The sequence below is a fragment of the Ochotona princeps genome, chromosome 16 (assembly GCF_030435755.1).
Source record: "Ochotona princeps isolate mOchPri1 chromosome 16, mOchPri1.hap1, whole genome shotgun sequence".
In the NCBI taxonomy this organism is placed as follows: Eukaryota; Metazoa; Chordata; class Mammalia; order Lagomorpha; family Ochotonidae; genus Ochotona; species Ochotona princeps.
The window spans coordinates 48741257-48762439 of record NC_080847.1 but is presented as its reverse complement, the minus strand read 5'-3'; the positions used below and the strand labels follow the sequence as shown (position 1 = coordinate 48762439).

General features: G+C 43.6%; 1 protein-coding gene across 1 annotated transcript in view; it reads left to right on the top strand.

The window, feature by feature from the left end:
• Positions 1-21183, top strand: part of LOC118757707 (zinc finger protein 420-like) — a 60580-nt gene that overhangs the window by 22706 nt on the left and 16691 nt on the right. The window contains exons 6-8 of the mRNA XM_058674860.1: positions 12734-12892; positions 13026-13384; positions 15616-15687. Of these exons, the coding sequence (XP_058530843.1) occupies positions 12734-12892; positions 13026-13384; positions 15616-15687 (590 nt within the window). The remainder of the gene's footprint in view (positions 1-12733; positions 12893-13025; positions 13385-15615; positions 15688-21183) is intronic.

Below are 21183 nucleotides of genomic sequence, written 5' to 3'. Positions count from 1 at the left end.
ATTTTATCTGTGAAGTTATGTTCTAATTTCATTTTGCATTCCAGTTTAATACTTCAGTAATCAATTTAAGAATGAGTTTAGACTTTGTTTTTGAAAACTTATGGTACTTTTTTTATCTGTTGAATTATTTTCTTAATGTCTTCTTTTTAAAATCTTCTTAAGAGAAGCATTTGTTTTATCTGGTAAAATATACATACAATTTTAACATTTTTGGGCACAGGGCGATAGCTTAATGGCTAAATCCTCACCTTTCTAGTGCAGGGATCACATATGGGCGCTGATTCATGTCCTGGGTGCTTCACCTCCCTTTCAGCTCCCTGCTTGAGGCCTGGGAAGGCAGTGGAGGATGGCAGTAGAGGAAGGCTTTGAGACCCTGCACCCCACATGGGAGACCCAGAAGAAGCTTCTGGCTCCTGGCTTTGGATTGGCTCAGCTCTGGCTGTTGCTGCCTTTTGGGGAGTGAACCAGCAGATGGAAGATCTTTGTCTCTGCTTCTCTCCATAAATCTAATCTGCCTCACCAATAAAAATAAATAAATCTTTAAAATAAATAAATATATCTTTAGAAAAAAATTTTTAAACATTTTTGAATATACTTAACATGAAGTATTAAGTGCACATGAAGGTACTCTTAAATTGGTAAGGAAAAATCAAAAGCTGTTTACTTTCTAGAAAAAATAAGATTGAAATCCACATGTAGTTTTTTTGCACATACATTTTTCCTGAACTTTAAAAACTCTAAATATATTTTTAAAAATTTATTTGTTTTTGTGGAACAGCTGCAGAGAAATAGGGAAAAGCAGAAAGCGATAAATCTTCCAACTGCTGGTTCATCCCTCAAATGGCCACAAAAGTCAGATTTAGATCAAGCTAAAACCTTTCTGGCCTCCCATGTGGGTAGCAGAGGCCCAGGTACTTGGGTCATTTTCCATTGGCGTTTCTGCAGTCTGGTTTGGAAGTGAAACAATTGAAAATTGAATTCAGATTGATATGAGATTCTGGCGTTGCAAGCAGCTGAACCCACCCATTATAATACCAGTCTCTTACATTTTGTGTTACTATCATCACCTTTCATCTCCAAAATATTACTCATGTTGCAGTACTGAATCTTTGTCCATTAAACAATAGCCCCTCATTTTCCTCACCTTGGCAATAGTCGTGCTACATTCTGTCTCTGATTTAGGCTACTGTGGGCATCTCATGATTGTATGCAGAGTATATTCATGCGTCTCTTGATATCCCTGGAGATTGCTCAATTTTCTGTGACAGTGAGCCAGTGGATAGAAAGGGGAGGGGGAGGGCTTTTTCTGTCCTTGACTAAATGAATAATAAAACTTAATTAAACCTTTAAGAGAGGGTAAGTGTGGCATAGTGGGTTCAATTGCTGTTTGGGTATCTGCATCCCCAATTGGAGTGTTAGTTCCATTCTTGGGTGCTCTACTTCTGATGCAGCTTCCTGTTAGTGCAACTGGGAGGCGTCAGATGATAACTGAAGTACTTCAGTCCCTGCTGCACTTGTGGGAGGCCCAGATAGCAGCCCTGGCTCCTGGCTTTGGCATGGCCCAGCCCTGGCTCCTGGCTATGTCATGGCCCAGTCCTGGCTCCTGGCTTTGGCATGGCCAGCCCTGGCTGTCAGTGGTATTTGAAGAGTGACCCAGGAGATGTGTGTGACTTCCTCTGCCTTTCAAATAGATCTTTAAAAGTAAGTTTCGGGCCCGGCAGCGTGGCCTAGCGGCTAAAGTCCTGACCTTGAACGCCCCGGGATCCCATATGGGCGCCGGTTCTGATCCTGGCAGCCCCGCTTCCCATCCAGCTCCCTGCTTGTGGCCTGGGAAAGCAGATGGGGACGGCTCAAAGCTTTGGGACACTGCACCCATATGGGAGACCTGGAAGAGGTTCCTGGTTTCCGGCTTCGGATCGGCGCAGCACTGGCCGTTGTGCTCACTTGGGGAGTGAATCATCGGATGGAAGATCTTCCTCTCTGTCTCTCCTCTCTGTATATCTGACTTTGTAATAAAAATAAAAAATAAATCTTTAAAAAATTAAGTTTCATAGAAAATGAAATTGAAAGATAGGTGTATTCAAAACACAGGGTGTAAAAATATAAAGAGTCAAAAAAACAGAATCTTAAAAAAAAATACATCCAAGTCAAAGTAACAGACAGAGGGAAGAGAAGATTCATTCTTTCTTTCACTCCCTGAGTACCTACAACAGCTTGGGCTTGGCCAGACCAAAGTCGGGAGCCAGGAACGCCACCTTTGTTTCCCCCCGCATGGGAGACCCAGAGAGGCTCCTTGCTTTGGACTGGCTCAGCTCCAGCCATTGCAACCTCTTGGGAAGTGAATCATCAGATGGAAGATTTTCCTCTCTGTCTCTCCTTCACTCTGTATATCTGGCTTTCCAATAAAAATAAATAAATAAATCTTTTTTAAAAAGGCAATTTAAGAATCTATGAAAATATAAAATTCCTCATTAAAAAAAAAACATATAATCACACCCAGAATATCCTAATAATATAAAAGTGGTCTGTAAATCACTCTTAAATATAAAGAATTAATAGACAAGTGTATTAAAAACACCTACAGGTGTAAACAGAGGTGTAGCAGATACATAGTATAAGTATAGATGTATGGCATCAATAGTTATAAGGAGGGAAACATATAGTCAAATAAGTATAGAATATCTGTGTGCAATTAAGGTGCTATCAGCTTATATTGGCATATTAGAAGATTTTTCTCTAAGCCTAGGATAAGCACAAACATTACAGTAGTTATGTAAAAGAGGACAAAGAAAGTATATGAACTTGTTTTCTGTTACTGTAATACTAAAAGGCTAAACCTTTTTTTTTTTTTTTGAGACAAAAAGAGTGTAAGTGAGAGTTCCCATACACTTGTTCTCGCCCGCAAATGCCTGTAATTTTCAGGATTGGGCCAAAGCCCAAGTTTGAAGCCAGCAGTACAATCCAGGCATCTCCTGTGTTTGGCAGTAACACAGTTCCTTGAGCCATTGCTGCTGCCTCTCAGGGTCTGCATTTGCAAGAAGCTGGAGTCCACTTGGGATGGTGACATCATCCTCGGATCGGTGAAATCGGCAGCATTTCAGAACTATCCAAGCCACTTGGACAGAACCCTGGGAATATGTGCACATGGAGACTCTGTGTTGATATGAGGTGGTGGTTTCTCATCCCTGGGTACTGGGGTGTGTGGAAAGTCATGAGTGGTTCCTCCTTTGTTTCTCCCCTTACCCCAGGAACAACAAGAAGAAATAGTAGATTTATGGGGCCCAGCGCTATGGCCTAGCGGCAGAAGTCCTCGCCTTGGACGCCCTGGGATCCCATATGGGCGCCAGTTCTAGTCCCGGCGGCTCCACTTCCCATCCGGCTCCCAGCTTGTGGCCTGGGAGGGTGGTCGAGAACGGCCCGAAGCTTTGGGACCCTGCACTCGCGAGGGAGACCCGGAAAGAGGTTCCTGGTTTCCTGGCTTCGGATCAGCACAGAAATAGTAAATTTAGAAGCAATGAATTCACTCAATTTTCCTTAAACCTCGATCCTTCCTACCCTGAACAACCATGTAATCCTTTTTTTTTTTTTTTAATTAAAGAGATCTCTTCAGAAGAAACTGCTTTGGGGTGGAGTTAGATAAACTTTTCTTTTATTTTATTTTTATTGCAAAGTTAGATATACAGAGAAGAGGAGAGACAGAGAGGAAGATCTTCCATCTGATGATTCACTCCCCAAGTGACCACTACGGCCGGTGCTGTGCCAAACCGAAGCCAGGAGCCAAGAACTTCCTCCAGGTCTCCTATATGGGTACAGGGTCCCAAGGCTTTGGGCTGTCCTCAACTGCTTTCCCAGGACACAGGCAGAGAGCTGGATGAGAAGCGTTGCTGCCAGGATTAGAACCGGCACCCATATGGGATCCCGGCGTGTTCAAGGTCAGGATTTTAGCCGTTAGGCCACAGTGCCAGACCCCATGTAATCATTATTAAGAAAATAATAAAATATAAAATTTGTTAAAAAGCTGGAGTCCAGTTCCAGAGCTGGGCCATCTAGTGTGGGTCATGCACATCTTAACTGTTAGGCCAAATGTCTGCCTGAGCTGGATACTTTTTAATGAAAAGGAGTGTATTTACTTCAGCATTCTGGAGATTGAAAGATGTGTTGCTGCCATAGCTTAGCTCTTGGAAAGGCATGGTGGCAGATGGCATCACAATGGTAGAAGTGTATGCAAGATGGAGAGATCACATGGCAAGACAGGAACCTGAAGAGTAATCCAGCCACCCAGCTTCTCATGAGAATGAACTAGGGACCCAGGAGAACTGCGTTAGTTGCTGCCAAGGGAAGCGCCCTCAGTGACATACAAACTTCCCACTAGACCTTGAGGAACAAGCACATATATAAAACCTAGCCTTAAGCTCATGATTCATGTTTGTCTCACAGGGTAAATTGCATTAATACCACCCCAATAGTCCCCAAACCCCTATTATCATCCAGAAGTCCACATTCAAGTACGTCCCAATGTTTGCAAAGGGGATATTCATGTTTTATTTTGCTGTCATAATGTGTTTTGATTTTGTGCCAGTATTGCTTTTTCCATAGTCTAGGTGGCAAGTATTTCTTCCTCTCCAGTTTCTGGTAAGACATTGGAAGAACTGGTGTTAATTATTTTTTAAATATTTATTTACTGATTTACTGGAAAGTTTGAAAAAGCAGGAATACAGAGGACAGAAGGGAGAAAGGGAGGCAGAGAGAGAGAAAAAACTCTTCCATCTACTTCAGTTCACAAACGATTTGGCCAAGTCAACTCCAAGAGCCAGGAATTCCATCCAGGTCTCCCAGTAGTTTGCAGGGGATGAAGTACTTGGGCTATCCCCAGCTGCCTTCCTAGACCTGTTAGCAGGAAGTTGAGTCGGAAGTGGACCAGACAGGGCTGAACCAGCCCTCTGATACTGGGATGCTGGCACTGTCATTGGTTGGTTCAACCCGTTCTATCACAACGCTGGTCCTGGTATTCGTGCTTCAAAGGTAGGATTTTTCTTTTTTCAAGGAAGCCTTCCAATCCTGGGCTTGTTGTTCTATTTCTTCATGATTCAGTCCTGGAAAGGCATTCCTATCTAACAGTTTATCCATTTCATCTGGGTTTCTAGTTTGTTAGTGCATGGTTGTTCATAGTACTGTCACACTTGTTTGGAATGGTTACTAGTTGTTGATTCAGTTTCTTTTCTAGGTTTGGACCTATTCATATTATCGATCTCCTGTGAGTTTCAGTAAATTGTGTCTCTAAGGGAAATGGTCCAGTTCTTACATGTTCCTGCATGCTTAAGCAGAATGTTGTTCATAGTACTAGTTAGTGATGCCATGACAATGCCCACTTCCATTTCTGACACCAACTTGTATCTTCTCTTTTCGACTGCTCTGATAGAGGTTTATCTTTTTTTTTTCCAAAGAACTACCTTTTTTGTCTTTTTTTCCTGTCTTATTCCCTATATTTTTGTTCGGATTTTATCAGTTCTTCTGCTTGCTTTAGATTTATATCACTCTTATTTCTTTAGTTCTGAGATGGAAACTAGATTACTGACTTTCTGTATTCTGGTTTTTTTCCTATATACATATTCAAATATTTAAAAAAAAAAAACACTTTAATTGAAAGGCAGTTACAGAGAGAGGGAGAGAGAGAGATCTTCCATTTGCTGATTCATTCCCCAAATGGCCACAGTGCCCAGGCTAGCCAGCCCAAAACCAAGTGTCTAGAAATCCATTCAGCTCTTCCATGTGGGTGGCAGGGATCCAAACACTTGGACCATCTTCCCGCTGCCTTCTCAGAGGTATTAGCAGGGAACTGGATCAGAAACAGAACAACTGAGACACAAAATCAGATGTTTAGATTCCCGTTATCAGTTACAAAAGGTCGATTCGAAATCACCATGGGCTTGAAGAGGAGAATAAAGAATTACTGCTTACTGCTTAATTGGCACAGTTTGTGAATGATAAAAAGTTATGTAGTAGTGATGACTGCACAAAATTGTGAAGATAATTAGCCACTGAATTGCACACTTATGGCTTACAAGGCAGATTTTGCTGTCTATATTTTACTGCAGCAATAAATGGAAAACAAGCATCCGCCTAGCATGCAGAAACAGGAAAATACATTCATAACAGTTGGACCTTAACACATACCATATGTAAAAACTAATTCAATATGAACCAAAGACCTAGAGTGTCGGGCCTGTATTGTGGCATATATATACTCCACCTTTAAATACTTGGATCCCATATGGGTGCTGGTTTGTGTTGTGGCTGCTCTACTCCCCATTCAGATCCCTGCTTGTGGACTGGGAAAGCAGTTGAGGATGGCAGTGAAAGATGGCCAAGTCCTTGGGATCGTGCACCCGCATTGGAGAACAAGAAGCTCCTGGCTCTTGGCTTTAGATCAGCTTAGCTCCTGCCGTTGTGGCCATTTGGGGAGTGAACCAGCGAATGGGTGATCTCTCTCTTCCTCTTTCTTAGCTCACTTCATAAACACCACAATTGGATTTATAATCAGATGTTCTCTTACTAACACTAACTTAGAACTGAAGAAAATTGTGTCATTGATAACAACATAGATAGGACTGGGCTATTGTGCTAACGGAAATGAATTAGGTACATGACAGCAAACTCCGTGATCTTATATACATAATGTTAAAAAAAAAAGCACTGATCTCAGAAAAATAATAGAAATGGGGTTATCAGCGGTTGGGGTAGGGTGTGAGAAGAATGTGAAAGGTAAAGGTGTGGATCAGTGGGTGCATCTCAGCTAGACAAGGAGTAAGGCGGAGTGATCTGCTACACTAAACTGTTTAATTAATTTTCAGAATTGCTGAAAGTGAACTTAATATGGTGAGATGATGAATATGTTTTGATTCTTATATGCTGTACACATACAGCAAAACATCACGTAGTATCTCACGAAACACTACTGTTTGTGAATTTAAAAATCAAAGACATGGGTGCAGCTTTGTGCTGTAGCAGGGTTAGTTGCTGGCTATCACTCTGGCATTCCATATAGGTGCCACTTAATGTCCTGGTTGCTCCACTTCATGAATAGCTTCCTGCTAATGTGCCTTCAAAAGCAGCAGAAGTTGGCTGAGGGACTGGGCCCCTGCCACCCACGTGGAAGAGCCAGAAGAAGCTCCTGGCCCTTGACCGTGCCTAGGTCAAGGCTTAGCCCAGGCTATTGCAACTGCTTGGGGAATGAACTAATGGTTGAAAGACCTCTCCCTCCCTCCTTCCCTCCCTCCTTCCCTCCCTCCTTCCCTCCCTCACCCTCTCTAATTCTATCTTTCATATATATATATTTTTAAATAAAACATGCAGAGAAGTCTGTGTACTCACAAGATATGACACCATCTGGCACAGGGTAGGTACTCAAATCAGTATTACCTGTCATTCCCATTCAAGTTCTATGCACATGGTAACCATGTATTGGGTGAGTCTGAATGTATGTGTATTGTTACAAAAGAGGTTTTTTTTTTTTTTATTTTATTTTTTTAGTGGCTCAGAGGAAAACTTTATTGAACGGGGCACATAATGGAAGTAGATGGTGGCAGGAAGGTCAGGCTTCCACCATCGCAGCAGCAAGGCAGACATCAGCAGGGGCATTCAGGGAGCAGAAATGTGGGTGCTGTTGGGTGTGTCGGGGGTGATGGGGCGTACCGCTGGGGGCAGGGTGGGTCCTTCCGGCGGCGGGGCGGCAGCAGCAGGGAAGACACGTCCTCTTCATCCAGCTCTTGTTCCCAGTGAGGTGCTCGCTCCCTCCCTCTTCATCCACCTAAGCACAGCAGCCGCTTTTCCCTGAGCATCTTGGTGGGGCCAGCAGAGGAAAAGAGGTTATTTTGTTATATAAGTTTCTTGCTTTGAGTACATCCATTATTGTTTATACCAGAGATGATCTAGACAGGTGGCTAAACAAACATGTCAATAAATAAAAATGGTATACTTACGTTAAAAGATAATAAACACACAAGTTCTATATAATTTATTAGCATGACAGCGAACATTTAGGCAAAACAGACCAAGCCTTAGTTAAATACAAGAAACCAACTCTGCCATGTGCAGTAATAGACAATATGAACATCATATACCTACTAAGGAAATTGAATTCACTATTGCAAATCTAGTAGACAATTCAGGTTCAAATGGCTTCTTTGTTATATAATATCAAACATCTAAGACGGTGAAAAAAAATCAAATTTTGGGCCTGGCACACTAACCTAGTAGCCAAAGTCCTCTCCTTGCATACACCAAGATCCCATACGGCCACCGGTTCATATCCCAGCTGTGCCACTTTCCATCCAGCTCCCTGCTTGTGGTTGGTAAAGCAGTTGAGGATGGCCCAAAGCCTAGGGACCCTGCACCCACATGGGAGATCTGGAGAAGGCTCCTGGCTTCGGTTTGGCTCAGCTCCAGCTGTTGTGGCAACTGGGGGAGTGAATCAGATGGAAGATGTTTCCTCTCTGTCTCTCTTTCTCTCTGTAAATCTTACTTTGAAATAAAAATGAGTATCTTTTTAAAAAAATCAAGACATGGTCTTGGCGCTATAGTATAGTGGCCAAATCCTTGCCTTATATCTGCTGGGATCCTAAATGGGCAACAGTTTGTATCCCAGCTGCTCCACTTCCCATCCAGCTCCCTACTGGTAGCCTGGGAAAGCAGTCGAGGACCGCCCAAAGCCTTGTGACCCTGCACCCTTGTGGGAGACCTGGAGAAGTCTCCTAGCTCCTGGCTTCGGATTGGCTCAGCTCCAACTGTTGCAGCTACCTGAAGAATGAACCAGTGGACAGAAGATCTTTGTCTCTCCTTCTCTCCATATCTGCCTTTCCAATGGGGAAAAAAAGTGATTTTTTAAAATCAAACTTGTATTATATGAGGTCTTCAAAGAACTGGTAAAGGCTATAACATACTCCAGTTTATTTTATGAGGTGGGGCAGACGTGGATAATGAAAGATTATAAGAATATTTGAATGCTAGAAAAGTTACAGGACACATTGATGAGCTTATGTGCAAAGATACAAAACAAAAAAGCAGGAAATTAAACTCTATGACATATAAAACAATGTATTATGAATAAGATTGGGATATTCCAATAATGAATAACAGGCATAAATATGAAAATCAGTGTAATTTAAGACATTAAGGCAATGCAAGAGAATCATTTTTACTTTCTCATCTAAATGGATGGAAAAAGATATTTCATCAGATATTTAGCCAAGAAAGAAAAAAAACTTCTGTAGTCACATTAAGGGCATCTATTGAGAAAAAAAAAGTTTCTTTAAGGGTAAAATGGTGAAAGTGTCCCTAGGTCCCTAGTGGTGAAACCGAACTGCCTGCTACTGTGAATTCTATTCCACCTTGTACTGGAAGGCCTAGCCAGTTCAGCAGGTTTACAGATAAAACCGTGCTCATGGAAATCCTACAGAGTTTATACATTTTTGTCAGTTACTTCATTTTTTCACTATTTTCATTATTTCCCCAGATTCCCTGCTAATCTCCCCCCCTTACCACCATGCAACTTTAGTATTGCAGATGTATCTCTGTATCGTGACTTTGTCATTTACCATGGTCCTTTGATGGGCCACAACTACATGCTATCTAAGATGTTTTTTCTTTATCCACCATAGCAACCAGTTTTAGTCCCTTTTAGGGCTATTATTCTTTTAAAAAAAAAGTGATATAATATTTAGCGGGTAAAATTACTTGACAATCTTTCAAAGTTAAGAAAAAAAAAAAAGACCATGCTGTAGCTGATGTACTGCTGGTAAAAATGTAAATTAGGGGCCTGGTGTTGTGGCCTAGTGGCTAAAGTCCTCGCCTTGCATGTGCCAGGTTCCCATATGGCACTGGTTCTAATCCCAGCAGCCCCGCTTCCCATCCAGCTCCCTGCCTGTGGCTTGGGAAAGCAGTCGAGAATGGCTCAAAGCCTTGGGACCCTGCATTCACGTGGGAGACTCGCAAGAAGCTCCTGGCTTTGGATTGGCTCAGCTCCAGCCATTGTGGTCTCGGGGGAATGAATCATCGGACGAAAGATCTTCCTCTCTGTCTCTCCTCTCTGTATATCTGACTTTATAATTAAAAAAACAAAGTATGTAAATTAGTTCAGACATGAAAAACAGTGTGGATGTTCCTAAAAAAGTCAGAAATGGGACTATCAGGTGTACAATCCAGTGGAAATTAGATCAGTGTCAGAGATATTTGCATGTTTACTGAAGGAGTTCTTGCAATAACCAACATAGAATCAGCTCAGTTATCCATTGATACATTAACCAATAAAGATGTGATGTGTGACTATATAGAGATCCATTAAAAGAATGAAATATGAAATTATGGGGCAGACATTTGGCGTAGCAGCTTCCTTTGCCACCTAGAATGCCTGCATCCCCTGTTGGCGTCTGCGGCTATTCCATTTCTCATCCAGCTTTCTGCTGGCATGGGAGGCAGCAGTGAATGGCCCAAGCACATGGGTTGAGTTCTGGCTTCTGACTTTGGCCTGGCTACTGTTTGGATATTTGTAGAGTGAACCAGCAGATAGAAGATACCTCTGTATTTGTTGACTCTTTCTCTTTCAAATTAAACAAAAAATAAACTTTTTAAAGATAGAATGAAATTCTTTCACTTAGAATTACTTGGGCAGAACCAGAAGACATTTGTTAACTGAAATAAGTCAGACACAGAAAGTCATACTGTATACTGACATGTGAAATTCACAAAATCGATCTCCCAGAAGTAGAGAACAGAGTATTTGGTTATGGTGGGGGTGGAGGGAGGCAGGGGAGCTTAGATAGAGAGAGGCTGATTAATAGGTACATAATACAGCTGGATGGGATGGATAGCCTCCAATGTTCAATACACAATAGAATTACTATGGCTGAAGACAACTGAATATTTCAAAACAGCTAGTAGAGAGGATTTTAAATTTCTGAACACAGTATGCTAATTGGGTGACTATATATTATATACATCTACTGAAATGTCACAACATACCCTACAATAAACCATGTATTATAACTAGAAATACACTTATTTTAAGTCATACCTTTGCATCTGAAGACAGACCCCAGAGAGTGTCACACAGAACAGAAAAAAAGTCATAACTGGCTTGAAGAGACCAGGGCTGCCTTCCTTCCCGGGGTTCCTCTAACGGTTTATACCTCCACGTCCTACCCCAAATGGAGATTATGTCTGGCTTAGTGATGGAAAGGTCTTTTTATGAGGAAGGATGTGATCATGGTTAAAATACTCTAGAATTCAAGTCTAGGCTGTCGCCAGGGAAGCCACTATAGGGAAGACAAATGGTGGAATGTTGTGAAGAACAGGGGAGATAACAAGAAGAAATGAAACAACAGAAGAATATATGGGAAGGGCTCGGCAGCGTGGCCTAGTGGCTAAGGTCCTTGCCTTGATCCCATATGGCCGCTGGTTCTAATCCCGGCGGCTCCACTTCCTCTCTATTTCTCCTCCTCTCAGTATATCTGACTTTGTAATAAAAACAAATTTTAAAAAAAAGAATATATGGGAAAAGGCAACAGTTTCAGAAGGGAGGATGCTACATGATTTGCAGGTTAAGCATCCTTAGGAAGATCAAGTTGCTGTATCTTTCATCAGCTCTGTCTAAACAGTTCTGTTTGCATAAAAGTCCCGTTTATTACAGAGTAACAAATTCTCAATGAGGTAATTATGTCCCATTCTAGGGAGCTGTGGAAATATGTGGTATCAAGTTCTAGGTTGTTACAGTGACAGAAGCTTGCCAGTAGGCTTTCTTGTCTAAGAGCCAGAAATGCTAGCTTGTAACCTTGTAATGCCAAGACAATGTTACATAACAAAGAATACCTTGTTGAAAACTGTTGCTCTGTAAAACAGATCAGTTAATGTCATGAATACTTTTCCTTTGCAAGAGTAACGCCTTGGCTAATTAATATAATGATCAAAACAACTACAATAACTCTTGGCCCAAATGACACTATTCAAAGCATGCAAGAAGGGACTTAAGCTGGAGCCAGAGTCCTGGCACAGGGGTAAAAGCTGTAGGCCACAAAGCCCGAAGGACACGGGTTCGAGGCCGGCTTCTGATCCAGCTCCGAGCTAATGGCCTGGGAAAGCAAAGGAATTAGGCTCAAGTACTCAGGTGGCCCCTGCCACCCACGTGAAGTCCCAAAAGAAGCAGTGTGGCCATCTGGGGAGTGACTCAGCATATGGAAGATCTCTTTTTGTGTAACTTTTTTTCAAATAAATTAATAAACGTTTGAGAGAGACTTGACCAAACTGTAACAAGGCTTCTTAAGGCTTTGTCCCTGGGCTGGCCTTAACCCCCTTTGAAACCTGTGAAAAATGCGTATTTGCCATGAGAACATACTTTTGTCAAAACCTGAGGAGGAGCCGTCTTCGAACACTTATTTCAGGTTTACAACTTTTAAGCCTGCCTTTGCCCCTAAGATGTAAAAATCTACTATCCAGAACTCTTAAGGACCCGGAATCCACCTGTTTAAATACCGACGCTCTGTAACCCTCTCCAGCGTCCAGGTAGCGCAGCCCCCTGGATGCTGCATCCTGAGGGCGCGATCTAGGTTCCTGTCATCACGTGGGAGAACGGGTTTGAGTTTCCAGTCCGACTAACACCTGCCCACGTAAATGCTTGCGTGATGAGCGTTTGGGTAGTAGTTAAAAGCCATAGCGCACTCCATCTTCTCTCCGCCCCATGGAGTCGCTACCCGCCGCACAGGCCGCAGCCTGGAGCGCTCGAATCCTCCAACCCTCGGGGCCCACGATAACTGGGAACGGCGCCCGGAGAAGCTCCAGGAGCTCCAGGAGCGCGATCTCCGGGCCGGAGACCAGCCACCGAGGGCCTGCGCGAAGCACGCAGGCCGCGAAGGCCTCTGGGACATGTAGTCCAGCACGGGACACTGGCAGAAAGGACGGCAGCTGCGTCACCGAGCATCTCTCGGTCCACATCTAAGCCAGAAGGAAGGTCCTCCACCCGGCCCCGAACTGAAAAGCTCCAGAAAGGCCCCAGGTAGGTGTTCTTAGAGATCTCCAACTGGGAGAGCTCATCCGAATCCTGTCTAGGATTACCGTGCTCCAAAAGGGCCTACTCGTGGTCACAAAAGCCACCGCGTCTGGCTATGGCAAATCTCGCGGGGTGTTGATGAGAGCAGTACAGCCTTCTGGGACATGTAGTCCAGCTAGCGCCCACAAACATGGCGGAACGGCCTGGAGGGAGGTTTCTCTGAATCATCTCCGCGCCCTACCTGACTTTAACCAGTGCTTGCCCAGGCGGTGCCCGAGACCTGGGAGTGCTCCTTCGTGCTCCGAGTACGCAGACACACCGGGTCGCACTTGGTGCTGTTGTGCAGAGGTGGGTTTGGCCGCCGGTTCCGAGCAGTTTGGGGGTGGGGGAGACGGGGCCTGCGCGTCCTGGGCGCTGGCCTGCCTGGTGGCCGCGGGTGGAGTCCAGGGATCCCGGGCCCGGGCTGGAGGTGCGGACCGACGCCCTCCGAGGGGATTCCGGCCCGGTGGCCGAGTGCGGGGTTTGCCGCATGGGCGATGGGGTTTGTGTGCGTGAGCCAAAGCGCGCGGTCATCCTCTGAGAGGGGGCGGCCTGGGTTCCAACGACGATCCAGTATTGGAAATGGGGGTGCTTGTGCCCGGACCCCAAAATACTCGACGATGGGGGTGGGGAGTTTTCAAAAATCGGTGTGATAAAGACTGAAAAAGAGGCTTTCTGTGTAAAATGTGCATTGGCTATTGTATAGGATTCCAGACCAGTGGGACTTTTAAGTATGTACACAAAGGAATAGTTTAAAGCAACTTGTATTCGTGGGACTGCGGGCCCCCTCCCTTTTTTTTTTTTTTTTTCCCGGTCAGATCTTTAGACACAAATAGGAGACTTGAGAAGCCAAGGATTAAGGAATAATTTATGAGGCAATGTTGGCTACTGTACAGCGAGATCAGAATTCGGGGTTCAGGATTGTGGGTGAGGCTCCGTAACTGCGGATTTTGAAGAGCCTGTGTTGGCCCAGAAAAGTCCTGGCGGCTCTTTGGATCTGGCTGCACCTGGGGACCCACAGGCTGCCAATTTGTTGCAGTTTTCTCAGGGAGCCACGATGTCTTTGTGATAGAATAAAAGCTTTTGGCTTTTTCTCAAAGATCGTTTCTCTGTTATTTCACAAAATTGACTTTGCACATCTAGTTAAGTGATGAAATTATGAAGCAATTGACTACAAAATCGAGATTCATATCCTTTGGTATGAAGAACCAGGCACGAAAAGATGTAATGAAAGAAAATGTAGGTATCTACCATAGCAACAAGAGCTGGAACACTGGCTTAAAGTAGAGTTAAGAAAATGTGCAGAAACCTTCATGAGGATATTGCTAGTCCAGGAAGGAACAGAAAACTTCAACAAATGGAAACAATGCTATAATCTTGGAAATGAAAGGGAAGACAGCAACCGTAATAACTTGAGGTTTTTATAAAAACAGCAACTTTTTTTAAAATTACGTAAGATGACTTTAAAATTCATATTGAAAAACATTTTTAAAATACTACACTCTGAAAAAATAAGTTCAATGAGGGTGTACTAACCCCAATTCAAAGAATAGGAATCTGTCACATGAACACATCAGTGGATCAGAATGAATGGCAGCGTATGAAATAGGTCCAAAAATGTAAGGAAACGTGCTGCATTTTGAATCTGGCTCAACTAGATTAACAGTCGCATTGATGACTGTGGAACATCTGGATAATCATTGTTGAAACGAGAAGGGCTCCTCCCCCCCCCAAAAAAAATGAATAGAAAATATATATTATGAAGAGCTGTGTGTGGGTTTCAAACTTTTCTGTCATCAAAATAAACTTATCTTTTTAATTCCATTTTCCATGAGCTGTTTGAGGTGAACCTATTTCTGGCCTCCAGTTTGTCCTGTTGATCTGATTTTCAGGGGTTGGAGGACCTGGAATTAACTGGGAGATCAAGGTCTTTGTTACTCCAATGAGATGGCAAATTTACAGAGAAGTGGCTGAAAGGTGTGGGGTGAGGGTAGTATTGGGGCTTGGGCTGATTGAAGATGGGCTAATAGGGTGGGGTAGGGGATCCTTGGCCCACCTTATGGAGAAAAGAGCTCTAACACTGCTTAAACCCTGAGCCGCAGCCTGGTCCTGCTTCTTGGCAACATCCCAGAAAGAATCCCCAGGATCAGGCATTTGCTTGCAGTGGAGCCTTCTGTGTGCTCCCAGGCAGAAGTACAGCCCGCCGAGCCCCGTGAGCCTGGACTGGCTCACACAGGAGGGATTCTCAGAAAGTTCATGTACATGAACCTGAAAAATACCATCCATGGGTTGCTAGACAGTTTCACGCTGTCGTAAATTTAGCTTGTAACTCCGCCTTTTGAAATCCCCCTGGGAAGGTACTTGGGCCCTGAGAAAAGTTGCAGCCCCAGAAGCTGCGACCTTGAGATTTCCCTCTGGGTTGTGGATGGTCGGAGCTGCTCTGCTCCGCCTGACTTTGAGGTGTGCACCTGCACCAAGGGCAGGTCTTGGTGTGTGCTGAGACAGAACTGGTTTCTCCTAATTCGATTCTCCTTCTCCAGTTCTATGATTTTCCAGAATTGACCGGAGGAGCAGAAAGCATGGATATTGTGGAGCTAAAAACCCCGTTTGAGGTGAGGTGAAATTTTCTTCTGCTACTTACTTTCTGGTTTATTTTCCCCTGAAATGGTGCTTTCTACTTTGTATTGGTAACCAAGTCTGGTTTGAGATTTACCGGCGTGAACTGTTAAACTCTCCTTTTACAATCAAGCATCCCATCCCATGGGCTCTGTGGGGGTTTCAGTATCTGTGCATTTGTGAAATTTACTGAAATTTTCTGCATCTTAATTTCTTCATTTATAAAATGGAGAGCCTGATAGCACTCACTGAAAGGTTTGTAAAAATGACTAAATTAATGCATGGAACACTCTTAAAATACTGGCACTTAACAATATATTCTATTTACACAAGATGTTACAGTCATGTCGTGTACCAAGTTGGCTGTGGATTAAGAAAAATGAAAATATAAAATTGTGTTGGATATTTGCAAATAAGAAGTAGCACTAGATATTCAAATAATACAGGAGTTTTTAAACCTGCAGTTCATTTATTTGTTTGGTTACAAATCCTGTGAAAGAACTATAATTTATTGTGACTTAAGGTGAACGTGTATGACTTAAGAGGATTCAGTTCTACAATTCTAGAATCAGAGTGAAAAAAGGATGTGACAGCCATAGAGGCAACCTTAGATAAAATTAGTGTCCCTAAAGAATTAAGGAAATTCTTCTCTGTCCATCTGGTGGAATATTTAACCAAAAAAAAAAAAAAAAAAAAAAAAAAAAAAACCAACCCAGCATCAAGCTGGTGCGCAGCGGATCTGGAACGCCAGCCCAGGCAGCGTGCCCTCATTGTTCCTGCTCTTCCCATCTGCTTTCCCTGTCTCCATCTTGTAAAAATTTCACAGTACACGAGAAGAGCCACATCACGAGCATCTAAGAACAGAGCTGCCTTTCTCATTATTTCCCCAAACCCTCTCCTGAAAGTAATAGGTCCTTAAAAAAAAAACCTGCTCCCTTATGTAATAATTCATCTTGCCTTCGTTATGCATCCTTTCTCCTTGCTAATTGAAGCACTTGGTTGTGATTATTAATGGTAGAGCAGTCATCTGTCGCATAACTTTTCCCAATTGTAGATGCCTGTGGTGGCCACTCTGCTCTTTCACAGGTCTCTCCTATGGATAACTTTTCCAGCGTGGAATTTTTAGGTCAAACACAGTTCATTAATGCCAGGAATATCACAGATACCAGGGAGAAATGCAATGATAAGAATAATTCAGTGGCCATCCTGAATTTCTCTCTAGAAAAGCCAGGCAGGTAAAGATAACCTTACCTGCATTATTGGGGGGCCTGGGTTCAGGACCCGAGTGTGGCTTCCGTCCCATGTGTACTCTGGAAGGCTCATGTAATGGGATTTCTACCACACACCATGGGAAGACTTAATTGACTGCCCCGCCTGGGCCTTCACAGGGGACAGGACGGATGAACCAGGAACAGGGCTGTCTGTCTCTCAGATTGGAAAAAAAGAAAGAAAACAATTTCCTGTTGAGTCAAGTAAGGGAGACATGAAGCTATTTCAAAAAGGTTGTGGGAAATGGAGTTAAAGGCTTATATTTTATGGTATAAAAATTTTGAAATCCAGTCATATGAAGATTTCTTTAAAAAAAAAAACTTATGGAAAATCTATGTTGTGAAAAAAGCTATGCATGGATTTCAGAATTTCCTACACCAAAAATAAATTTCTCTTTTAAAGTGTACATTTCTATGGACTTTCTAAAAATACCCTCGCGCAGCATAAACAGGAATCAGTTGAGATGTGGGCTGCTATTCCTTGGGAGTCCATAGGAATGAGGCCTCCTCCCAGCCACGGTAATGGCGACTGTTTTGCGAGACCGTCTTGAGTACAGAGAAACTCCGGAAACCAAGGAGCTCTCCGTGGTCAGCTTTGCACCTGGTGTCTTGTAGGAATGATTTTTTGCCAAATGAGATTGATGCAAGATGAGTCAGTAGCTCTGTGGAGGGCATCACAGCAGTGTACGAAGCTCGTTGGGAAGTGAAAATAAAATGTTAGTGTAAATTTTACGGAAAATGCGTATTATGAAAACAAATACATGGTTTAAATTTTATGTTTAAAGATTCATTTATTGGAAAGGCAGAGTGACAGGGAGGGAGAGACAGAGATCTTCCATCTGCTGCTGGTTCAGTCCCCCAAATGGCTGCAACAGCTGGAGTTGTGCCAGGCCAAAGCCCCGAGCCAGGAATTCCATCTGGGTCTGCCACGTGGGTGACAGGGGCCCGAGTACTTGAGCCATCTCCTGCTGCCTCCCAGGCACATTAGAACAGAGCCGAGCAGGAAGCAGAACAGCCGGGACTTGAACCATCACACCTGTGTGAGAGGCTGGTGTCATAAGCCACTGCTTAACTCGATGCATGCAGCATGACAGAATATACTTAATTTTTTAATTCTGTTTTCCACAAACTTTTTTTAAGCTTTGTTTTTTTTTCCCACATACTTTTTGAAGTTCTGTCATACTAAAAAGTATTGGCTAAAAAAATTCATCCATCCTGATAAAAATTAAGAAGCATACTTAGAACTGTCTTCAGTGTGTACAAGACGTATAGCTCTTACATCTGTTAAGACTGGTACACATTTTGATGAAACTTCTTTATGTCAGTTACATAGAAAATTAAGAATATAATAGTGTACCTCAAACTGAGTTTCCCCAGCTCTTAACATTTGGCACTAGTATGATACATTTGTCATAGTCAATATTGATACATTACTATTAAGTGAATTTCAGATTTTATCCAGATTTCTTCATTTTTTTAAAAAAAAATCCGTTTTATTTATTTGAAGGGCAGAGTGCCAGAAAGAAAGAGATCCTCCATCTCTGGTTCACTCTCCCTAATGGCCGCAGCGGCCAGTGCTGAGCCCGGCCGAAGCCAGGAGTCTGGGAACTCTATCCTCATCTCCCAAGTGGGTGGCAGAGGCCCAAGCACTTAAATATATTAGGAAACTGGATCAGGTGAAGAGCAGCTGGGACATGAGTCAGCACTCCCATATGAGATGGCGGCATTGCAAGCTGTGTCTTAATGTGCTGTGCTACAGCTTCAGCATGATAATTCCTCTTTTTTTTTTCAATAATTAACCCAGGACAACTACATTATTATCATTTCAGTATAAATGTTGAGCTATCTTGCATTCTTCAATTTCATGTCAAATCTTGGAAAGCTAAGAAGATTTCATTTTTAACCAAAAGTCGATTCCAGGATAGCCTGGTTTCCCAGTTTCCTTCTTTTTGATGACTTTGTAGAATGTCCCTTACTCAGAATTTGTTTAGTGTTCTCCTTTTCATCAGAGGGATGTTGGGTCGGGACTGAAGACAGTAGTCCTCGGCTGCCAGTCTCAGCACAACTCCAGGCACCTAGAACATTTCTTCACTGTTCATCTTAACTTGGCTTGCTGGCAGAGGAAGTGCAGTCAGTTTTCTCCACTGATCATTTGCGTGCCCTCCCCCAACTTTTCAACTATACCTTTTTTTAAAAAATGATGATTTTATTTATGTGAGTCTCTCACATGGGTGCAGGGACCCAACTCCTTGGTCCAGCGTCTGCTACTTTCCCAGGCATGTGAGCAAGATGTTGGGACAAAAGTGGAGCGGTGAGGACTCAAACCTGTGCTCATAATGGAAGCCAGCATTACAGACAGCAGCTTAACCCACTGCACCACGGTACCAGCTCCTCTACTGCTTAGTAAGAAATCTTATGTACAGCCCACACTTAGGAATGTAGAGTAATGTTGTAATGAGCTCTCGACATAAATTATTTGGAATTCTATATAAGAGTTACCTATTCCTCCCCATTTTTTAAAAAAAGATTTATTTATTTTATTACAAAGTCAGATATACAGAGGAGGAGAGACAGAGAGGAAGATCTTCCATCCGATGTTTCACTCCCCAAGTGAGCCGCACCGGGCCGGTGTGCGCCGATCCAAAGCTGGGAACCAGGAACCTCTTCCAGGTCTCCCACGTGGGTGCAGGGTCCCAATGCATTGGGCCGTCCTCGACTGCCTTCCCAGGCCACAAGCAGGGAGCTGGATGGGAAGAGGAGCTGCCAGGATTAGAACCGGTGCCCATATGGGATCCCGGGGCTTTCAAGGCGAGAACTTTAGCCTCCAGCCACGCCGCCGGGCCCAACATTTATTTATTTTTATTGGATAGACAGACATACAGAGAGGAGGAGAGACAGAGGAAAAGATCTTCCATCTCATGGTCCACTCCCCAAGTGACCGCAGTGGCTGGAGCCAAGCCAGGCCAAAGCCAGGAGCCAAGAGCTTCTTCCAGGTCTGCCATGTGGATACAGGGTCCCAAGGCTTTGAGCCCTCTTCGACTGCTTTCCCAGGCCAGAAGCAGGGAGCTGGATGGGAAGCAGGGCTGACTGGAATTAGAACTGGCGCATTCAAGGCGAGGACTTTAGCCACTAGGCTATCGTGCAAGACCCTCTTCTGCACTTTTGAAATATGTTCATGTCCCTGTAGATTCATGGGTACTATATGCTTTTGATTATAGCATAAGCATTACTGCATTTTGAGCCTTTCATATGGATTTATTTATATTTGTTTATTTTGCATTTTTATTTATTTTTTTATTACAAAGCCAGATATACAGAGAGAAGGAGAGACAGAGAGGAAGATCTTCCGTCTGATGATTCACTCCCCAAGTGACCACAGTGGCTGGAGCTGAGCCAATCCAAAACCAGGAGCCAGGAACTTCTTCAAGGTTTCCCATGTGGGTGCAGGGTCCCAAGGCTCTGGGCTGTCCCCAACTGCCCACCTAGGCCACAAGCAGGGAGCCAGATAGGAAGTGGGGCTGCCAGGACCAGAACCAGTGCCCACATGGCATCCCGGTGCGTTCAAGGCGAGGACCCCAGCTGCTAGGCCACTGTGACGGGCCTGGTTTGACATATTTTTAAAATTTCCTGCAAGTCATGTTTTGAAATATTTTGACGTTTCCCATAAACTCTTATATTCTCCCCACCACGCGCATGTGCACACACAGAGGCACTCTTGTTCCCTTCCTCCCCCCCATAGGACTAGGCTTGATTTTTGGATGGGCTTAGGATGTCTGCAGCTCCTTCCTCACCTTAGAGGCAGATCTCACCATTTGGGTGCGAAGTGTAGGAGGATAGTGCTGGGTAACGGAGTGGTGCAGGGGACCTGGGATGGAGCGGGCCGTGCTTTCACAAGCACAGGCAGTTAGCGGAGGTGAGCGACAGCCCCGTTCTATGCTGCAGCCCCGGAGCGGCCTCGGGCCCTTCCGAGGGACCTCCCGGCGCCGTTGTGGTAGGTACGCTGCATCATTCACGTCCAGCATCAGGGATGCTAAAAGATACTAAGAAAAGAATGGTAAAAATTACCTATGGTTCTGTAACAGTGAAAATGTTTTCTGCAAATTCTCCTACTTTTCCCTGACAGATTCATGTAGATGTGGATTTTCTCTCAAAAATAGATTAATCTTTGCTTTAAAAAAAAATGAATACTCTTTGCTAATCCTCCTTATTTGGTACTTGGACTGA